This window comes from Anopheles coustani, chromosome 3 (genome assembly GCF_943734705.1).
Source record: "Anopheles coustani chromosome 3, idAnoCousDA_361_x.2, whole genome shotgun sequence".
Lineage (NCBI taxonomy): Eukaryota > Metazoa > Arthropoda > Insecta > Diptera > Culicidae > Anopheles > Anopheles coustani.
In genome coordinates, this window is record NC_071288.1 from 47,693,871 (window position 1) to 47,714,155 (window position 20,285).

Genomic DNA, 20,285 nt, shown 5'->3' on the forward strand with positions numbered 1-20,285 from the left:
ATTGGTCGACGGGACGGCGTATCCTTGCTGCGTGCGACAGTCCTCGGAGGCAGTATCCAACCTGTGGCCTAGTTCAGTTGCCGTTGTGCCGCGTGAAACGAAGGACACAAACGCTGGAACGTGCGGGGTTCGAGAAATAGTTCAACTTTGTAACTTGTCGATTTGTGAGTGTTGAAAGTGTTGGTATTATAAATTATAGCAAATTATTTTGTGGTTATTCTTATGGAACTTGTGTTTAGTGAGTCAAGTGAGGAGTGAGAAGGGAACCCTGCCATTATTCTACTAAAAATGAACAGTTTGAGTGTGGCTTCCGACAGCCAGGGAGTGCATCTATCGGCGTACAGTGGCAGTGTAGCGTCAACCCAGCAACAACAGTCCGATTTGCTGGTCAGTTCTCCGACAAGCTACTTCCAGCAGCTCTTCTATCCCACCGTCTCCGAGCCGAGTTCGAACTCACGGGGCATCCTCTCGAGAGAGTTCCAAAGCCCACTGGACCTATCGTTGCGTCCAACCAATGTCCCGATGACACCGCCTTCAACACCGTCGCCTCCGAGAAAACGGCTTAAGTCTTCCGAAGATGCTGGATGTCCCCCTGCGGTTGAAGAGTGGCGTGCAAAGTTGACCGGTCACGCCAAGAATCAGTTCTCCGATACCGTGTGCATCGACGACAAGCGCTACTACGCCAATACGACCCTCAGTGAGCGTGGATCTGAGGGTTCGGCCAGCTTTCAGTACTTTGACGATAGTGCCCGTTCCGTGCCGTTCCGGTATCATCCGGTAGTGTCCGAGCAGGATAAGCGTGATGAGGGAGCACCCTACGCTGTCGAAGAGTTGGATGCACGCACGGAAGATGCGAAAGCGGATGAATTCATCGACATTACCGGTGGTCCCGACGAGGGCGGAGTTTGCGACCCCGTTGATGACGGGGTCGAGCGGGTCGGTGATTCTCCGCCAGAACTCCAAGAGTTTGATAAATCGGACTGCTCGAACATCGATGTAGAGTCGCTGGATAGCGAGGAGGATGACGATGATCGCGACGACGATAGCAAAGAGTCGATCAACATAGTCGACAGTGAGGAGAAGGAGCCTGAAGGTGCGGTTCTAAGTGATGGCCAACGGTGCTTTGAGGATGAACGGCTTCACCTGCAGGCGATCGAAGGTTTCGCCCGGCTGTTTGAGCGCAGTTTCGCCGACATTGATCACACACCGACCGCTTCGAAGCGATCGGGTTTAAGTCCCCGGGGCTCCAAGCCAAGCGAACGTCGGCGGAACAAAACACGCAAGCAAGCTGCACTCGATGAGGACAACACCAGTCCGGTCTCGGGCACCATCATCCGCAAGCTGCAGGATGGCGAAGAGCTGGTAGTTCGTAAGGGTGACATCGATCCGGCGTTCAACGTGGTGGAAATTACGGACGAAGCGAAGGCAATTCTGGCGAAGATCGAGAACAAGATCGGCTCGTACCTGTGTCAGCTCTGTCGGGCGCTGTATGACGACGCGTTCGGGCTTGCACAGCATCGCTGTTCGCGAATCGTACACATCGAGTACCGGTGTTCGGAGTGTGATAAGGTGTTCAACTGTCCTGCCAATCTGGCCTCACATAAGCGCTGGCATAAACCACGCGGTTCTCACGGGGATGGGGCGCGTAAGTCTGGCACGGGTGCTACTAAGGCTGGGAACCCGACAGTAACACCTCATCGTAACTCCAAAGACGACGAACCGATCGAAATCATCGACAACTCGAACGACAATCATCCGGCTCAGACAGTCTTACCAGCGCTCCCGGCGCATCCCTCCGACGAAGAAACGTTCCCCTGTCGACAGTGTGGGAAAACCTTCCGAAGGTACCCTAACCTTCCTTTTGCTATTCATCTTTGATGTACTTTCTTGAACCTTGCTTCTTCCCCCGAAATACAGGCAAAGTTACCTTAAAAAGCACGCAGCTTCTCACCAGATGGAACCTTCGATGCTGCGTGCAGGATCCGTGGCACCCGGGCCATCCGCCTTCGGGACATCTCCCTCCCATTCCGGCCCCACCGCATCCTCCGTCCACGGGCACTCCCATCACCTGCTAACGGCTCCACCGGCCGCTGGAGGTTGCTTTGCGGCGGCATTTGACAAACTGACACGCCCTCTGGCGACGGGCCCGCCGTCGGCGTCGGCCTTGTTTCCGTTTGCCGCCTGCTACGGTGGGATGGCATCGTTGGCCGCCGGTGTTGGGAGTACCACCGGGTTGGGCGCACCAGCCGGGTTGCAATACAGCGAGCTGGAAAAGCGCCGCTGGCAGTCACTCGGCGAGCTTTACCTACAGCAAAGGGAACGCCTGTCCGCTTTTCAGTATGTGCGGCAGCATCAGTATGAGGATTACTTGAAATGGTAAGTGCTTAAACCACCTACACATGTAGCTACAGTTGATTTCATAGTAAAACAAAAAAACTCGCACACTCAAAATAGGTTTTCAGTCACACAAAACAAAGTCTTGTTTGTTATAAAATTCTAAAAAACTCGTTGAAGAAACCAACGTATTTAAAACATTAGTATAGTGAATGCTATTCAAACTAAAAAAAATTATAATGCTGAACTTTATATATCAAGCTTTTAAGTATCAACAGGTCATTGCTAAGATAAGCATTAAGCAATAACTTGTTGTGTTTGATGATTTGAGACGATTACTCCATTGTGATACGATGGCTTGTGCTTATTCAGATCATCTGAACCTTCTTGATGTTTCAAGTATGCTTTATAACGCTATGCTATTTTTTATTCCATTTGTTATTACTACATAATCCATAGGCTAGACAACGAAGCATAAGTTAAAGATAAGAAGTTTATCCCGTATTTGTTCAACTAAATTTAAGTAACGTTTGGGAACTACTCAATAGTGTTGGACGTGAAATGCTCTTTCAAAAGCTTTAAGAAGTAAATAAATAGATTATTTGTCAATTTTATACAGGTTTCAGATAGTTTGCTGACTATTTCAGCAACCACTTTATTAAGAATCGCACACCATTTGGCCATTTCTTGCACTTGTTTTATGATTATGCAATTTCACTTGAAAAGTTCACACACACACAGTTTGAAAAGTTAAACTGTACTTATAAATATGTTTTGGTCCCGTATCCATGCCAATTCTCAAATTTTTCATTAAATAGAACAAACAATATTTCTTTTTCTTAATTCCTTTGAGAAGGTCATTTGTTAAAAATGATGCTGAACAATCTTGCACATAAAACATACCTAAAATACACAAAAATGTGTAGTTCTTATAATACATTGGAATTTAGACCAATAAGAGTCAAAATAATTTATGTATGTGTCTTCAAGATTTCGATAGTTTTTTGGGAATTACATCCTAGTTTAATTTTGCAGATTAGTACTTTAATTATTTTAAACCCAGATTCACTTTCCATCACCACTTTTAAACTGATTCTGTTACAACTAGTGTTGTGCCTTACTAATCTTTAGGCGAGATTCTTTCGTATAAATCTTTCACCTAAGCTTCATTTAGATTTATTCATGCATCTTGTGGGAATCGAATCTTAAAACATCGATGAATATTTCGAAGCCTTAATGAATCTTTCATGAATCTTTCACGTATCCTCTCGATTTTTTTATTGGTGGGGATTGAGAGATCAAAAAAAGGGTGTCTCTTCCCATTTGCTAGGCTTTACTTTTCTGTTCTTCTAACAATAATGAATTTTTGGAATTCATGAATCTGAATCGGAATTACACAACTCCAATTCAAATCATTTGATCCTAAATCAATCAGCATCGGAAATGTATTCTTCCTTATATGATTACTTTTCATGGTTCCTACGTACACTCAAATGAAAATAATTAATTTATAATGTTGATGCTAGAAATCTATAGGTAAAAAATTTATAAACTTTAATCTAATAAATTATTTTGAATGTTTTAGTAAAACGTGTGAATGTGTGAATAAACTATGAAAAACTAATAAACGTAAAGCATTAAGCAAAAATTTGCATCCGATGCTTTCTCGGCTTCTCAATTTAAAACACCTCTTTCGTTTCAGTTTTCAACCGTTTCAGTTCGCCCGCGACAAAACCTGACAAAACATTTTGCGGCCAGTACCCCGGCTGGCCGCTGCTCCCCTCTGGCCTATGCACCACAATTCCACTAACAACAACCCACAACCACCTCCGCCGCCGGTACAACCACAACCGTCTCAAAGTTCCCCTCTGGCGACACATCAACAACAATCCAACGTAATTGGGGCTCCCCCATCGCTGATGGAACCACACGAGACTACCGAAATATCCACTCTCCCAACGGCGGACCAACCCAGCAGAACATCCTCCACCGCATCCGGCCCCACGTACGTCCAAACGAGCATAGACCCGACGGTGACGACCCGTGTATTCAGCACGATGCAGTCCACTCAAGGGTTGACTGCGCCTCATCATCATTCAGCACGAAGTGGAATGCTGCACCAGATGCAGCCGGCCCAGTTTCGAGTGTACGATTAATCCCTCTACGCTGGAAAATGCAGGTGTCGAAAGAGAAACGTTTGTTACTAGGTAAAATTATAGTCTGTTTTATAGTTTTAATTAACATCCTTAAGCTCTACCATGTTTCCTTATCAATTTTACGACTCGAAACAGTATAAGTTGCAATTGAGAACTAACCGAACAATCTCTCTAATCAAACAATTGGTCGAACGAATGTGTATCACTGGACTGGAGCGTATGTAATAAACTATACAAACAAGCAAATCAAACCGATAAACGAATGGTCTTTTCACTACCAACCCACATGTACATGACATCCGAGCTTGATCTGATTGCATGATGCCCCGTTGACTTCCGGTCGCATCCTTCCCACATCGGTTGCCAAAGACAAACGGGCCACTCCCGTGATTTGTCGTTCAATTTCCGGTCAGCAAGGGACAGAGAGAAAGCGAGAGAGGAGGAAATCATTCCGTTCACTGTCAAAAGATATCACTTAAACAAACCACCGTCCGAAATCTATCAGCTATCGATTCGATTGACATTTTTACGTCTGCCAGCACCGACCACCGTCGAGTTCTGAAGAAACGGTCAAAGGATGCCCACCATTTGATCGGATTCGAGCTACTAGCCACATGTAAGTCGTTTGTTTTACTATGATTACCGTGTTTGCCGAGAAACCCCACGGGGAACGATGTCCTTTCCTCCCCGTAAGTCTTTTACTTTTCCTACCTCCTCACAAAGGTGTGCGTGTTTGAGTAAGTGAAGACGGTGACAAAACACGGAACGCGAACCCGCGATAGGAATTGCACACCTTTTCAGCCGTTGAACCACAGGAACGAAATCAAATATTTACCGTACGTATTTCCTGTCCCAATAGGGGGACAAGCAGCCAATGGAATATTTTCTTTGATAGCCTACCAGGGTTGGGGAAATGGGACAATTGTTGCCTAAGTCGTATCCGAGTATCCCACCCGACGGTTTTGGTCCTTACTCGACTTTTGGCTACATTGAAACGAACTGATGCTCGAGGGAAAGAAAATTGAATCAGGGGACAAGCAAATTGGCCTTTATAATGCATTTCCTATTTATTAGTTTTTCGATACCCGCAGGCGGCTCGGGTGTGATGGCATGAGAATTGTCACGATAATGATCCGAAACCGATGAAATAACGACGCATTGGAGAGGGAATGCGTGAGAAGTCGATCTGGGAATTTGGAACTGTTCTATTTTAATCCTTGTGGAAAGGTGGAAGTAATTTGAAATAGTAACGGTTTTAGTGCTTTCCTACAGATTACCATTTTAGAGAGAAAAATTACTTTTTCCAGAACCAAAACATCCCTTTACAAACTGGTTTCGTTAAACATAGCTTTATAGTTAAAATTGGATTATGCATAACTTTGAACCAAGGATCACCAAAGCTCTAGTGAATAATAAAATTTCTACTAAATTACCTACAAATTATTAATCGATCATCTTTATCATCAGTAAATACTAACAATGCGCCAGCAAATTACCTTCCGGATAGGTAAAGAGTAAACAACAGCTTAATCGCACCGTTTACGCGAAAATTGAGTTGTTTAAAGTCAACTGTAAGCCGGCGATAGTTTGCCGAAGGCGTGTAAACCGGGCCACCTGCGATTGACACCGGACCGCACTGTCCGGCCCAATTATGCTCCCGGATGTAAATCGGATCCGACAGCCTACCCGGGAACATCCGCTCAAACCCTCGCGGCTCGATGATCGTTCTGCTGGCGAAAAGCGTTCCTCGTTGCCAAAACCCCTAATTAGCAACGTACCAGCTTGGGTTTGGGCAGCGCTTCTTTTTGTTTTCACCACCCTCGATGGGTGGCCTGGGAAAAGGGTTATCATTAAGCTCCCACTCTCCCACCAAGCTTCGGGGACGGCCCTGTCAGGCGGAATACAATATTTAACGCGGCTTTTAAGAACTTAATTCCGTGCCCGTTATGTCGTGTCGTCACATTCGCGAGTGAGGTTTGTGTATTTTTCCACCCTGTCGGGAAAATGGAAACGGGAAAAGCGTGCAAGAGGTTGTATGAAAAATTACAACACAACGGCGCCGCTCGTGAATTATTCAGAAAACAAACGATGCACAAACGATGGCGTTCGATGGCGTTCGAACTGCAACTGCACCAGTCATTTCCTCTCCCCCCCCCCCCCCCCCCACCCCCTCTCTCCATTCTCTTTACTTCTATTTCGCTATCACCAACAATAACAAGTAGAGAATAGTAGTGCGACAAGCTTGGTTTAATTGGACAGGTATGCTAATGGTAAAAAGACTATCATTTTGATGCAACATCTTTTCGCTCCCCATCGAAAACGATGGCAGGACACAAACAACTGAAGCGTTTGTGTGACAAACTTGTCTTCTGTAAGGATGGGTTATTGAATCCTCTTTTCGTTCGGCGTGACAAATGCATGGAAAAACGCAATCGATTGGTTCGTTGAAATAATGGCCGTGGGAAACGCACGGTCGTTGTGTCATTTGTGCAAAATTTTAAATATTAACTAACCTGCAGCATTACTGCATAGTTAGTGACAAAGGGTATGTGGTTTTCTGCTGAACTGTGAAATCTCGCCAAAAGTTCGTGTGTGTGCTTAATCTTGAATAAAGGTTACGCGTCTGTTGACAATTTCGAAAACGAAAATATTTAAATAGATATGTATCACCATGAAGAAGGAATCTTTTTAACCTTTCTAATAACCCGCTAAAAGTAAGTAAGTTACCTTATCAAGCTAAATTTGCGTTATGCATCACTTTAATACTATCGATATCATGCAGGAATAATGTTGGTGCTTATTGGTAGCTTTTATACATAATGGTTATGATATAAAGAAACTTTCTAGAGAATATCTATCAATTTTCATAAATAAGTATTCCTCGTAGAAATGGAGCATGATCCAAAATTTCATGTAGCAGAATTAATTGAAGTAATAAGGTAATTAATAAGCCGAGCGGTAGCGCTGGTTAGAAAATCGGCCCATGAGCACTGGAGCTCGCCATCTTGACAGCGTGGGTTCGAATCCCAACCGAGAATGGGTCCTCCCCAGTACGAGAGGACTTACTATTCAAGTACACAAAAGGAAAAAAATTAGTTAGCCCAAGACGGTCAGAACGTCAAGAAGAAGACGGTATATCATGTTTTATTTCTATATCATCCTTACATACAGCATTATACTAGTAGTCTCAAATAAAACAACGTTTAAAATATCATTTATCAGGTGAGCAATGACGTCATTCATTTCCTTGTTTTTTCATAATAGCCTACAAATGACGTCACTGTTTGAAATCTAATGCACAATTGGTTCTTGCATAGGGTTTGTACACATATCTTCGATGCAATATGATACTTGTGTAGAGCATAGTATACAAGTTATGCGAATAATACGACGGAGATGTCATTAGTGGCTGTTCGAATTAAAAAAAATTGAATAAAGTGCTACCCATTAGTAGCAATTTTGACGAATGCCGAAGTAGTATGGTGCAACCCTTTTAAATAAATACGTATATTTTTGGACCCATCTTTTAAAATTGGTCCCACTTTGACCGACCGTGTTTCATATTGTGCGCAAGCTTGGATGCAAAATTGGCTTATTGTACGCATTATTCTCACTACTCACGCCTTTCTTCTCATCATACTACAGTTGTTCTCAATTATCGCATATTTTAAAAAAGAAAATAATATAAAATGGAAGCCTTTATTTGAATGTAATGTATTTTATTACATTTTTAACTACCATGCTGAACGTCATGAAACCTGCTGCATGTAAGGGCTAAACTACAATTCTTTAATTCAGTTTCAGTTTGTTTTAAACTGGTTTAAAGCCTTTATAGAAATTATATCGTAGAACAGTTTTGAGTTTTGTTAATCTGATTTTATTATCCTATTCCACGGCTTTGAAATGTATGTCGTAGATGAAGATGTTAATACTGAAACTATTAACAGTTATGGTTCATTTCTTGTCGTCCTTACGATAATAGTTTGAATAATTACATCATGTACAAATGGGATTGTTATGGGAAATATAATAAAATCTTATTCTACTATTTCGCAATGGTTTTGAATCATGTAGCAATGAATGACAAATGATTTCTATGCTGTTCAGTTTTTCCGCACGAAAACGACAAAGACTGTCGAAAAACATAATTCATTAGCATCTATGTTTGTGTTTCTCGGAAATATAAAGCAAAAATTATCCCAAAACAGAAAAGAAACCTTTGAGTGGAAAACATTTCATCGACCAATCCCTTTCCTTGTCCCTGGCCTAACACAGCCCTTTTAATAAACCACCAGCTCTTCTTCCTCGCATCGCAGATACAAAGGGTGGCCAAATTGAAACGGGCTGCAAAGATTTACCAACACTATCGCGCTGGCGTCTTCAGTGCCAGCAATATATGGCTCCCGGTTCTAAAGGCCAAGGTCACATCTACGCTCTCTTTCGCTCATGGCCGAATCCACACACATACACCTGCAAACAAAAATTCGCAAAGAAAAACACCACCACCCTCCGCGAGGTGTTTTCCATCCCCAACCCCCGTACCTACTGTGTATGAAATGGAAGGAAATTTCCTAACCCTTTGATGTGTGCGTCTCTCGGAACCGTTTCGTAAGGAACCAGTTTTCACGTACGTACATGCACATTGCCCTTTTTCTTCTCACTATTCGCCATTTCCCCGCACGAAACTGCTCCCTCCCGGTTGCGAAGCCAGTGTGGATGTGCGAATGTGAAAATCATTGCCAACGCTTTTCACGGCCACGGTCAGATAGAGCGTGTGCCAAGCGCTCTGGGAACAAATGGTAGGGAAAGTTTTGGCAGGAGCGTTATGAAAATTGCAAACTATATAGAACGATGTTTGACTCGATTAGTTTTTTTATTGTTGAAAAAGATTGTAATATTTTGAATTCTTTAAAAACGTTATAAAAGACAATGTATTGATGACTGAGACTTTCGTTTTGCAACATTTCATAAAATCTGTTTTCCAAAAACACGTATTTTCTAGGATGGAAGTATTTCAAACCACTTTCTTCTTCGCCGTTCCACTATAATTTGTTTAGCTTTTTATCATTCGTTTGTTTTTCTTCCATCGCTTGTCAAGTATGTGTTTCTGTAACGCTTGCGCAATTGCGAAGCAAACGTCCAGCAAAGTAATGCACACAAACACCAAGGGAACGGTAAAATTGCTTCTGGAAAGGACCACTACCGCGTGATTCATAACATCACACCACTGGAGGTAAGTTGCAGGAAATTAATATGTAGGAAGTGTGTTTGGAGTATTTTGAAGTAGCAACATTCGAAAATCCGCCAAATATCATTCATGGTATCGTTCACCATCGGTCAAACTAGAATAATTCTCGATGGTTTGTTTATTTCAATTCCTCGCATTTAAAAGTGTGAAGTGTTAAAATAAAATGTAACCAAAATGTATCAGAATAACCAGGTGTTGGATCAATAGGTTGCTAATGTTGGTATGTCGCACTCGATAATCTTCACCTTCAGCGCTAGATTCCTTTTTCAGAAGTGTGTATGTGTGAGTGTCAGAAAGGATGTGATAATACGAAAAACAAACAGACTAAAACTCTCTTCGCGGTTCAGTGCTTTTCCAATTCATTTTCCAATTGAAAACATAATAATTACAGTTTTTATTGTGTTGATTTTTATCTTAAATACCTTCTTTTTCTAAATACCGTTCACTGCACCCTTTACCAAACCTTCGAACGCTCCTGGCACCGGTTTCGAGTGCACGTATGGATAGTACGGTCCATTATATAGGTAACACACACGTGTGATGCAATTGAAACTGCATATCCCTTTTCCTCCAGCCCACAACACTAGCCCTTCGTGCAAGCAGTTCACGCGTTGTCAGAACAAAAACAAAACAAGGGTAAATGTTATTCACGAAAGAGATTTAAAAAAATAAGAGATAATTAAATGGAACACCGTTATAACGTTTAAATATAAATACTTATTGTTACTTCGTTCAAATGTTCTTGCACCTTCTTGCAACTGCACATGCTGGGTAACCTCACCCTGTGAACTATTTTGGTGCACATGAACATGATGTTTTCATTATCTCCCTTCCCTTTGAATGAATTTCCTTCCGATGCAGTGACCTAAACTGCTTCCCAATTGTTTAGGCATAGTTTGAGTGTGTTTTGGAACGAACGTGACGTTGGCGGTTTTAGACTGCTTCTGTTAAGGTACACGATTGACCTTTGTCGAAGGATTTTGGTTGATAATTTCACGTGCGGCAAGCCCAGCCCAGCTGGTCGGTTAGCCCTGGGTCTCCGTGTTTGTCGAAGTAGTTTCTGATTTAATTTGGGATACGATCATTTTTACTGCTTCGATGCGGTTTTGTGCATTTTCTCACGTACACGCACACTTTCACCAGATGTAAACGTTTGCCCATGTATCCCAGTGAGATGACCTCGCGCATGATCGCATTCCGGTGCATTTTCCAACCAGCTGGCAATATTCGCGATGGCGGAGATCGGTGGCAAGCATCGCTTAGTGCGCCGAAAGCTATTCGCTATCGATTAGACCATTAATTATCTAATGCAGTTGCATTTGAGTAAGATGGACTCGAATAATTGAAAAAAACTTTAAAGTTTCGTTAAGTTTCTTCTACAAATTCCTGTCAATTTTACCTAGGAGAACTTGTTTGGAACTAGTGAAGCTAAACGAATAAAAAGATTTTATTGTTAGTCGGTTGCGAAACATTTATAAACATCGTACTATCATGCTGTACATGCACTAATCGTTAATATAGTCAAATTTATCGAAAATCATTCTAAAAAACTTGGTTCTCAAGTATGTCCATCATTGGTCCTGTCCACCATTTTTGCAGTTTGTCTTAAAATTAAGTTTTGAAAAAATTACATTAAGACACTTGTTCAGAGCGATAGAAAACCTTATAATTTTTAAACGCTAAATAACTATAGTTAATAGTTAACTTATGTATAAGTACGCTACTAATAATCCCATCAATGAGGATAAATGCTAACATACTTTGTCGTCCAACTGAGGTTACCTTGTTTCTACGCATCCCGCGATATTGAAAACCCAAAACAAGTACGACGCAATAGACGCGCACCGGAAAATCGTATCCTGAACCGAATCGATTCCGAAGCTCATCGCACGTCCAAAGGGCCGAGTGTCGTCTTCTTCTGTCGCACCTGGCACCTCTAAGGCGACTCGTTTCTCACGCTTGGCATCACGCCAAAAACCTCATCCTGCGAAATTTTGCACTTTCTGACAGCTCACTGCTACATGCAAGCATCTAATTTTCCATCCAGTTTCGTGTTTCCGGTTGATTTTTCCGATTCCTACTTTCCTGAACATTACCAATGTACGTACGATAAGCAGAACCTGTTCTTAAAAAATCAAAAATCTTTTGCACTACCGTAAGACGCGAAACAAACGGAGCGCATGGTTCAACCGCTGCCAACACATTCGGTCCATTGCGGGAGTATGTATATTTTCGCTCCTTTTGTATTTCACCGGACGCCAAATTTGGAATCTTCTCCGGCATGTTTTTTTTAATAATTTTCTGTTTCGCTGCAGCGTTGCACAATTTTGTGCAGCTTCCCCGTGAACTTTTTAATTGTGGCTTTTCAGTCCTTTTCTTTTTTGTTGTTGTTTCTCGCCATGTTGAGCATTGTTTTCATTCCCGAATCGTCCTTCACCTTCACTAGCTTGTCACTTCGAGCGATGGTTTGCCAAGCGGCAGGGAAAAGCGTGGTGCAAAGGTGAGCAAAACAACAACAAAACCGTGGAAAATATCGAAATAACAATCAACGCTGCGCTGGAATGTCCGCACTAACACGCACGACGTCGGTTTGGGCCAGGAAATCCACCAAAACCATCGCACAGCCCGAGCACGTGTTAGTGCCATCACCGTGCTCAAGTGTGTGGGGAAAATTTTCAAGCTCAAGTTCAATCGATTTTTCCTCACTCCAATTCCGGCGCCACTTCTCCCCAATACCCGGATGGCGACCTTCAGGGATCCAGCAAACACGCCATAGCGTGGCGTGCTGCCGTAGTCCTTTGCACCCACACAGCCAAACCGGGTGTAGTGATGTTTCGCTCAGGGCGACGCTAGGACCGATCGATAAGGGAAGGCACTTTTGGTTGCTCTTGGGCCTTCTGCTTCTCGTACCATGACCCGCCCTACGTCTGGCCAGCCCGTGGGTTATATTTTATTCAGTGAGTCCTGTTCGGCGGGCACCTTTGCAGGAGCGAGTTGCTAAGCAATCCTTTACAGATTGCTTGCCGAAGAGCTACGACAATGGCCATGGACGGGCACACCGATATGCCGGTATCCGGTACCGTCCATTTGACCGAAAAAAGGGTTTATAATTGATTCTCTTCATAGAAAAGGAACTACTAACAACAGATGGGTCCAACTCCTGTTTACTAAAATGTATGAATGGATGCCTTCACAACCAAGAAACAGAGGTAAACGTGTTTTTTTTCTTAGCGTTGTTAGTTTATATTCCACGTCACAAAAGTTTATTGAAACACCTTTATCTGGAACTATGAACTATCCATAAATTCGAGGAATACTTTCATGTTTTTCTGATTCATTAAACATATTTTAGGATACAAATTAGTGAATTTTCGTAATTTTAAGGTTTAATTGTTTGATGTTATTTCTGATAACACCTCAACCTTATTCGATCGAATTTTGACTTCAATAAAACCAAAACATGATGTAAAACTTATCTATCTTACTTGAAACATAATCTTTTTGAATTGCCTACCGTAAAACTGTTTTGCAAAATATTAATATAGTCAAGTACATGCCAAGTTATTGATTTAGTTAGCACCGGAAATTAAGCCCTTCAAATGGCAGCAAGCAAATTTTCACTGGTGATACAGCATAAAGAAATTTTTTTTTGGTCAGTATTATCACATTTTGCTCAAGTGGATATCTCGAGCCAGTTTTATAGTTTTTAGTCACTTTAGATAACTGCTCAAACATGCCTAAAATGAAATATAGAAGTGAAACGACCAACTAACATGAAGTAATAACATCATTTAACCTATTTATTACTCTCAACCGGTCTGAACAGAACAGTGCGATTGTAACAATTTTCCACTCAATTGAAGGAACATTTAAAAGGCTTTCAAATATACGCCCAGCAAGCTCACTTGCATTTTTATAAAAATAAAACACCTTTTTCGAACCATAAAAAACAACTCATGCCAAGCAGTATGGAATCGATCAAGCACCCATTCGAATGGGCAACACCATGGCTCATAAAGTATGTACTACAAGTGGCGTCGGTTGGAAGCATGGAAGAGACACGGGGAGGAACTGACGCCATTACATAATGCACAGCCGCACCCCGTGCAGTAACAGGACAACTCGCCAGCCGGTACCAGAGCTAGATTTGGAACAAAGGGAAATATATGGCGCACTACGGTCCGATGGAAAACAAAAACCAGAAAGAAAAAGAAAATAGAAGCCTCAAGTAATATGAAGGGCAGCACTGACACACATACTCGAACAGGCACGAAGATGCGCAGCAGCCGGTCCACAGTGCACCGGAAAGATAAAGCTGCAGCTAAGTGGGGTTTTTTTGTAACAGAAAAATAAAATAGGGTCAGTGGGGAATGGGATTTAGAGGCAGTTTAGATAAACCCCACAACTATTAGAAATAGCTTTTACAAAACCTGAAAATAAACAATACGAGCCTGCTCTAAGCATTAAAAAACAATTTTCCAATCGACGATAAAACTCGTCGTCCACTGTGCATTACTTTGGTCCCGAAAGGTGATACGCCGTTTGACGTAGCTTCACGTCCGGACTGGTTAATGTGCACACCAGTCCGCATCTGGCGCGATGCACAATCGATGCATTTCATCATCATTCTCATCATCAGCCTCATCATCCTCATCATCCCGCAGCTAGCAACTTGTGACACTTAATCACCAGTCGGAATCGGAACTGCGGCCAGATTCACCTCCCACCCTCTCACCCTTAATCAGCATCCCGCTCGGTTCCAGTCACCAGGGTGTGGGTGGATATAAAAGGAGGCATTCGTGTTGAACGTGGCATGATGAAGTGTGGGGAGGGGGGGGGGGAGGAGAGGGAATGGGGGCGATGAAGTAAAAAAAACAACCCTACAGTGAATGATAATTGCATTTACCCAAAGTGCCCGGGACCGGCACAAAAGCCGCTTACCCGACCGGTCCCGTGTCTTCCTGCGCCAGCCAACGCCTTCAGCCAACGCCCCACCACCCACCAGTGTCACCTGTTTCCGCGCGCACGTGCCCCCGTATGCACGCGCACATGCGCTCGCCCGGTTCGGGTTGCATTCGGCGCCAGCGCAGTTGCAACAGTGCACTGCCAGCGTCATCTCTCCCGCTAGCGTTCAAGGTTAGCGTTGGCCTTGCGTTCGAGGTTTTGCTTCGCTGAGGGAATGATTTTATTTTTGCACTTTTTTTTGTTTTTGTATCCATCTTCAGTTCCATGATGTTTTGTTTCATATTTTCAGGCGGAGTGCATCTTTACTTCTTTTTTTTACGATGCCATGCAGCAATGGGTCACTCAAATGCATACCGGCGTTGTCGCGGGTAAACGAAAAACTTACCAATGGCAAAGCTATTTTATCCAAATTTGGAGCGGCGAGAACCCGAAAATCCAATCAATTCAGCTGGGTGCATTTGGGCGGTGCAGCTGCATAGCAGTGTGCGTATGGTGTAGCCTCTTTAATACACCTAATACACACACGCGGGCACACAGAGGCACCGATCCTGAGTTGTGGTGTAACTGCCCAGGATGGTATGATTACATCGGACGGCTTCCGTTTTGAAAATACTATAAATAGTCACATCCCATATGGGCCAGATCGGGGTGCAAATGCAAGGATTGCCGTTTTGCGCCTGGCATCACATGTTGGTCGTTTGTGGGAAATAATTTCGCCTAGTACCGCAGTGTGATGAAAATTATACTTTACCCAACGAATCGACATCAACTGAAACTCTTATGACTTTTCTCCCTCAATATGCAGCAGCAAGTAGCATTAAAAATTACACAATTAAACACATGAAATACGCAATTTTTTATCGTTTTCCAAAAATCTAAGAATTTAAATATCTGGAAGATACGTTTTTAGCATTTTTACTTGAGTAAAAAGCGGAGCTATCCTTTTAACTGTCCATCAATTGAACTAAACCACGTCGATCGGTACCATTTACAACACTGTAATTTACACCATGTGCTGTTCCGTTCATACAACGTACACCTAAATTGTAACATAATAATTATTACATAGTGTATATATCATCTTCAAATGTATTCATTCCAACAAGGAAAACATCGCAAATGAAATGTGTAGCAGTTCAGTAAAATTCGCAAAGGTATCAAAAGTACAAAAAAGCTAACGATATTTAAACATGGCAAAATTGTCAATACAATTTGATTGGAAGCTGTCGATTATAACAGAGTTTTATGCTATGAATCTCTAAATTAAATATTGATGTTCGCCGATAACATGTTAAAGTTTTTCGGTTGTGTTTTTTATTAGACAGACTTTTTGAAAAAGATTACACTTACCTTTAACATGAGCAAACAATTTATATAATAGCCATATCATGCATTTGGTCCCAACCTCAGTATGAAATCTTTTCGAAATATTTAAATTGTTAGCCCAATATTGCTTATTTATTCGTATACACGAACTGCATTGAATTTCTCAGTGGATAAAAAATTAAAAATAAGTAAATTAGCTTATACCTATATTTGTAACAGGTATCCAGACTTCCAATTCAGAAAAATTGCAAGGGTAGCTCGAAAAAAACACTTCCTTCTAGCATTCTCTGTTGACTGTTCCCTAAAAGGGCGGAAGCTACGATGGACCTCGTGAAAGATGCTGCGTTGATGCTATTATTTGGTTACAATTGCAGGTCACGAGATGAAGCTTGCTTTACTGCGGGGTCATTGTAGAAATTGTCTACATATTTACGAAACGAATAGAACGTCCACCTCGCGCCTGTTCTGTTCTTTTTCTTCATTATGATGTTCATCATCCCGCTGTAACGCTTATCTCCGGCATTTCCTACTTAATTCGGGGTGTGTGCACAGTTCTGGCGGCTTTGAGGCGCGTACTCATACAGCAAATGCTGGACCCAACTTTGTCATCCGCGGTCGTCTATGTTTGCTTTATTATTAATCTTATCACAACCCGTGATCACCTTTCTCTATCGTGCTCCCTTTCTGCTCTCTCGTTTTTTCTTTCGGCATCAGTGACGGCTACTAGAACATATGCATAACCGAAAGTCGTCCCATGGAATCGAAACCAAATACTCCACTTGCCACAGCAAACGCGCGGTTTTCAAGTGCCCTAGAGCGAAGCCAGGTTGGCGTCCCACGACGTTCGAAAAGGGGACAGAGAATGGAACAAGAAGAGAAAAGTAAAACAGAGAGCAGCGACACAGCGGTACCGAAGCGATGGGGACGATGGGGAGCGCTAACAAATGTGTGAGGAAAATTCAAGTTCACTGTCAAGGTCGTAATCAGCACGCAAGCGCTGTCGGTGCCGGGGTTCGCATTGCAGGAACACGCGAATCAGCCATACACACACACGCGCACACACAATTGATCGCACCAGCGCACAAACACTCGCTCGCCGCACGGTCGCAATTGGGGAGTCGGTTGGTGCGAAGCACACGCAAACCAGCGCGCACACGTTGACGTCGTCGGTCGCAACAGCGAAAATATAAGCGACCGGATCGAAGTAGCCAACGCGGCAACAACGCGGCACAAAACAAGGCACATCCGGTAGCCCGTTTTCCTCCCGGCCCGGCGACGAGTGCGCGCGAGTATCCGGAGAAAAACCTTTGCACCCGTCGATCAATCGATCTGTGCCTTGGATGGCTTGCGGGGCCGTTTTCTTTGCCAGAGTTTCTCAGCGAAACTGCCATCGCGATGACGGCACACGACAATGGCGACCTGTCCTGTGGGACGATCGCCGGGTCTCACACGATCGCTACGGGACCGCCTCGATTACCGCCAATTATAGGTAAAATTCTAGGAACACAACCCGCCGCCATTTGCAAACCGTACGCCAGCTGGTGTGCGAATGTATCCGTCGCGATCGCATCGTGAATTGCGTTGTTTGTGGATCGAGAGGCGAAGAAACAATACAAACAATAAGATGATGGAACTAATTAAGCGGCTTATTTGTCTTGTAACTGATGCATACGAGAAAAACCACCGTCCTTCGCGCCCCTCCCTCGCCAGGCGCATGCATGTAATGCAATTCAATAATCGACACCGTCAAAGATGGCCGCATGTCACTCCGAGAAAAATTGATTCAAAGCAGGCGTCTCCACGGCAGACATTTGTTTTACAGTCACCGATGACAGCTTGCGGCCATAATCAAATGATGTACCGCTGCGTGGCAATTTCACGACTCATCGGACGGCATTTTATGGCAAGTGTAACGGGGACGCTACTGCCTGCACCGTGTGATGCAACTATGGAAGGTTTTTTTCCTTATTTTGTTGCCGTTGTTTCAGTGTGTGTCAGTTGGCATAGGTCAGGTCGAAATCGGAGCCATCTGTCTACGGTGAGGTGCCCAATGCAGGCAGGATGACATCACCCGGCGCGAGCGGTCCCGAGGGAGCGGTGCGGGGATTAATGTTGTTAGAGTTTCCTTTTACAACGTATGGTTAGCAAAAATACACCCGAAGGGTGAAACTTGTACCGGAAGGTTTATTATCGTTGAGCACAACATGCTTTGCTTTGCTTTTACAATGATTCAGGAGGCATTTGCAAGAAACACAGGTTTTGTTTTTTTTTTTAAAGTTGGAAATCCTCTTTAAAAGTAAAAAACTATGGAATGTTTACTAAACTAAAATTCATTCAACCGCATTTATTTGGTAAAAATAGTTTTCATGAAGTTGAATCAGGGTGGTCATAACATATCAATGAAAACGTGGAGAAGTTAATGAACTAAAATTATTTAAAATGGAAAAAATAAAAAAAGGGCCTCATCAGTTATGTGTTTACCCGCCAAATGAACTCCTTTCCATAACATCATTCAAATATAATAAGTAAACCAGCCCATCCTAATCAATATTGTTTACTTATCCTTTTGTTCATATTTATTCTCTGGATGAGTATTTTAAAATGTGTCAATTTTGTGAAAATTTACCGTAGCACATCGTCTGTTTTAGGAGTTTGCAAACTTCTATAATATATTATACGAGATAATATCATTAACACGAGTCAGGCCCAACCTTGCTTTCAAGTAAAAGGGCTTGTTCGTTGAAAAATAAGCTTTTTTTGTCAATTGTAACCAACTTACTTAGATGTTGTACTCCATTTTCATAATTATGTTTACCTTTTATAAATAATTGTTTTGACGTGTTGATTCCTAGCGATAGAACTAAATTTTTGTGCCACATTGAATGCATGCATCAGGAACACCTAACGTCAAACGGTAAATGGATCGTTAAAAAAAACACCAAAAACCAAAACATAGATGGACGAATACTATTTGCCATGACTAGTCCGTGAAGGGTCAAGAAAATTATCCTGCTATTGTCTATTGAGTATTTAAAATTTTCCAAATTTAATAACCTAACTTATAACGGCTACCATCACTTCAACCACCCTGTAGTGTACGGGACGTCGTTTTCAAAGCCTCCAGGAGGATGAGATGGACATCTTTGTTCATCCACCACCGTCCCACCCCACCCACACGATGTCCCGCGCTAGTCTTCTACTTTGCTGCAGCAACCCGGCAGCACACATACAGCGGGTGCATATAGGCAACATCTAATCGTACGCCATCACCGCAAAACACGGTCGTGTGCGGTACGTGTAATGCCGTGCGCCATTAGTGTACGCCCAGTGACACTGTGTTAGTGGCATTCCCGCACCATCCACCCCTCCTCCGTGGCAGCTTAGAACGCAAATTGGAAATAATTTTTTGGGTCGCGGCCTGGTCGCGGCCATCGTCCCGTTCGGTAGGATCGTGGCAGCGTTATTACCATCGTGCCAGCCGAACCGAACGGTCGAGCCCTGCTGCTGCGAGCTGAACATCTGCGCCATCCTAGAGGAATCTGGAATTTTCCACCGATCCCGGTGGGGGAAGTTTTGCAAAAAAAAAAAAATAAACAGGTGAAACGTGAACAGTTTTACAGTAAAGTAATAAAAAAATAGGCAGCGAAATTATTCAATTATATCAATCAGCTTCCGGCTTCGCGGTATACGGCAATCTGGAATGTTGTGGGTGATTTAAAAATTTGTTACCGTGTGTTTTTGTAAAGTGTGTTTGCGTGTGCGCTAAGTGCCGAATTGAAAGATATTCCTTCAAACGAGTTATCATCGCTGGTTTAGAACAACATTTTAAAACTCTCGCCTATTGCATATAAGTAAATCCTATCCCTGTTTAATTAAAAAATACTGCTGGCACACGACAAACACCGCCACCAACTCTTTACCCTCGGATGGGAAGAAGATATCTTCCGGCCACCCGCCCGTCCCCGTCCCTCCCGCGGCAGAGATAGTGTGTGCGTGCTGGCCTGCCCTCTAGACGTGCGCGCTTCGCGTCGGGAATGTCAAGAAATTGCGTTGTACGAAAAGTGTGCAAATTCCCTCGGGAACATCACATTCCATGGCTCCATCGGAACGGTCCACCGGGTGGGGAGCGGTTCTGGTGCGGGTAAGGCAGTACGGGATCGGAGAGGGGCCGTGGGAAGGGAGGACGTATACCGAACACGGTGAGTCTGTGAGAGCGTGTGCGCCATCCATCCTCGCGCGCGCGGTCTGAAGTAGGG

General features: G+C 43.2%; 1 protein-coding gene across 1 annotated transcript; it reads left to right on the top strand.

The window, feature by feature from the left end:
• The first annotated feature begins 288 nt into the window (after positions 1-288).
• On the top strand, positions 289-4,073 carry LOC131259496 (uncharacterized). The gene is made up of 3 exons (XM_058261000.1): positions 289-1,844; positions 1,918-2,376; positions 4,037-4,073. Exons 1-3 carry the CDS (start codon positions 289-291, stop codon positions 4,071-4,073), a joined length of 2,052 nt encoding a protein of 683 aa, XP_058116983.1.
• The last annotated feature ends 16,212 nt before the right edge of the window (positions 4,074-20,285 follow it).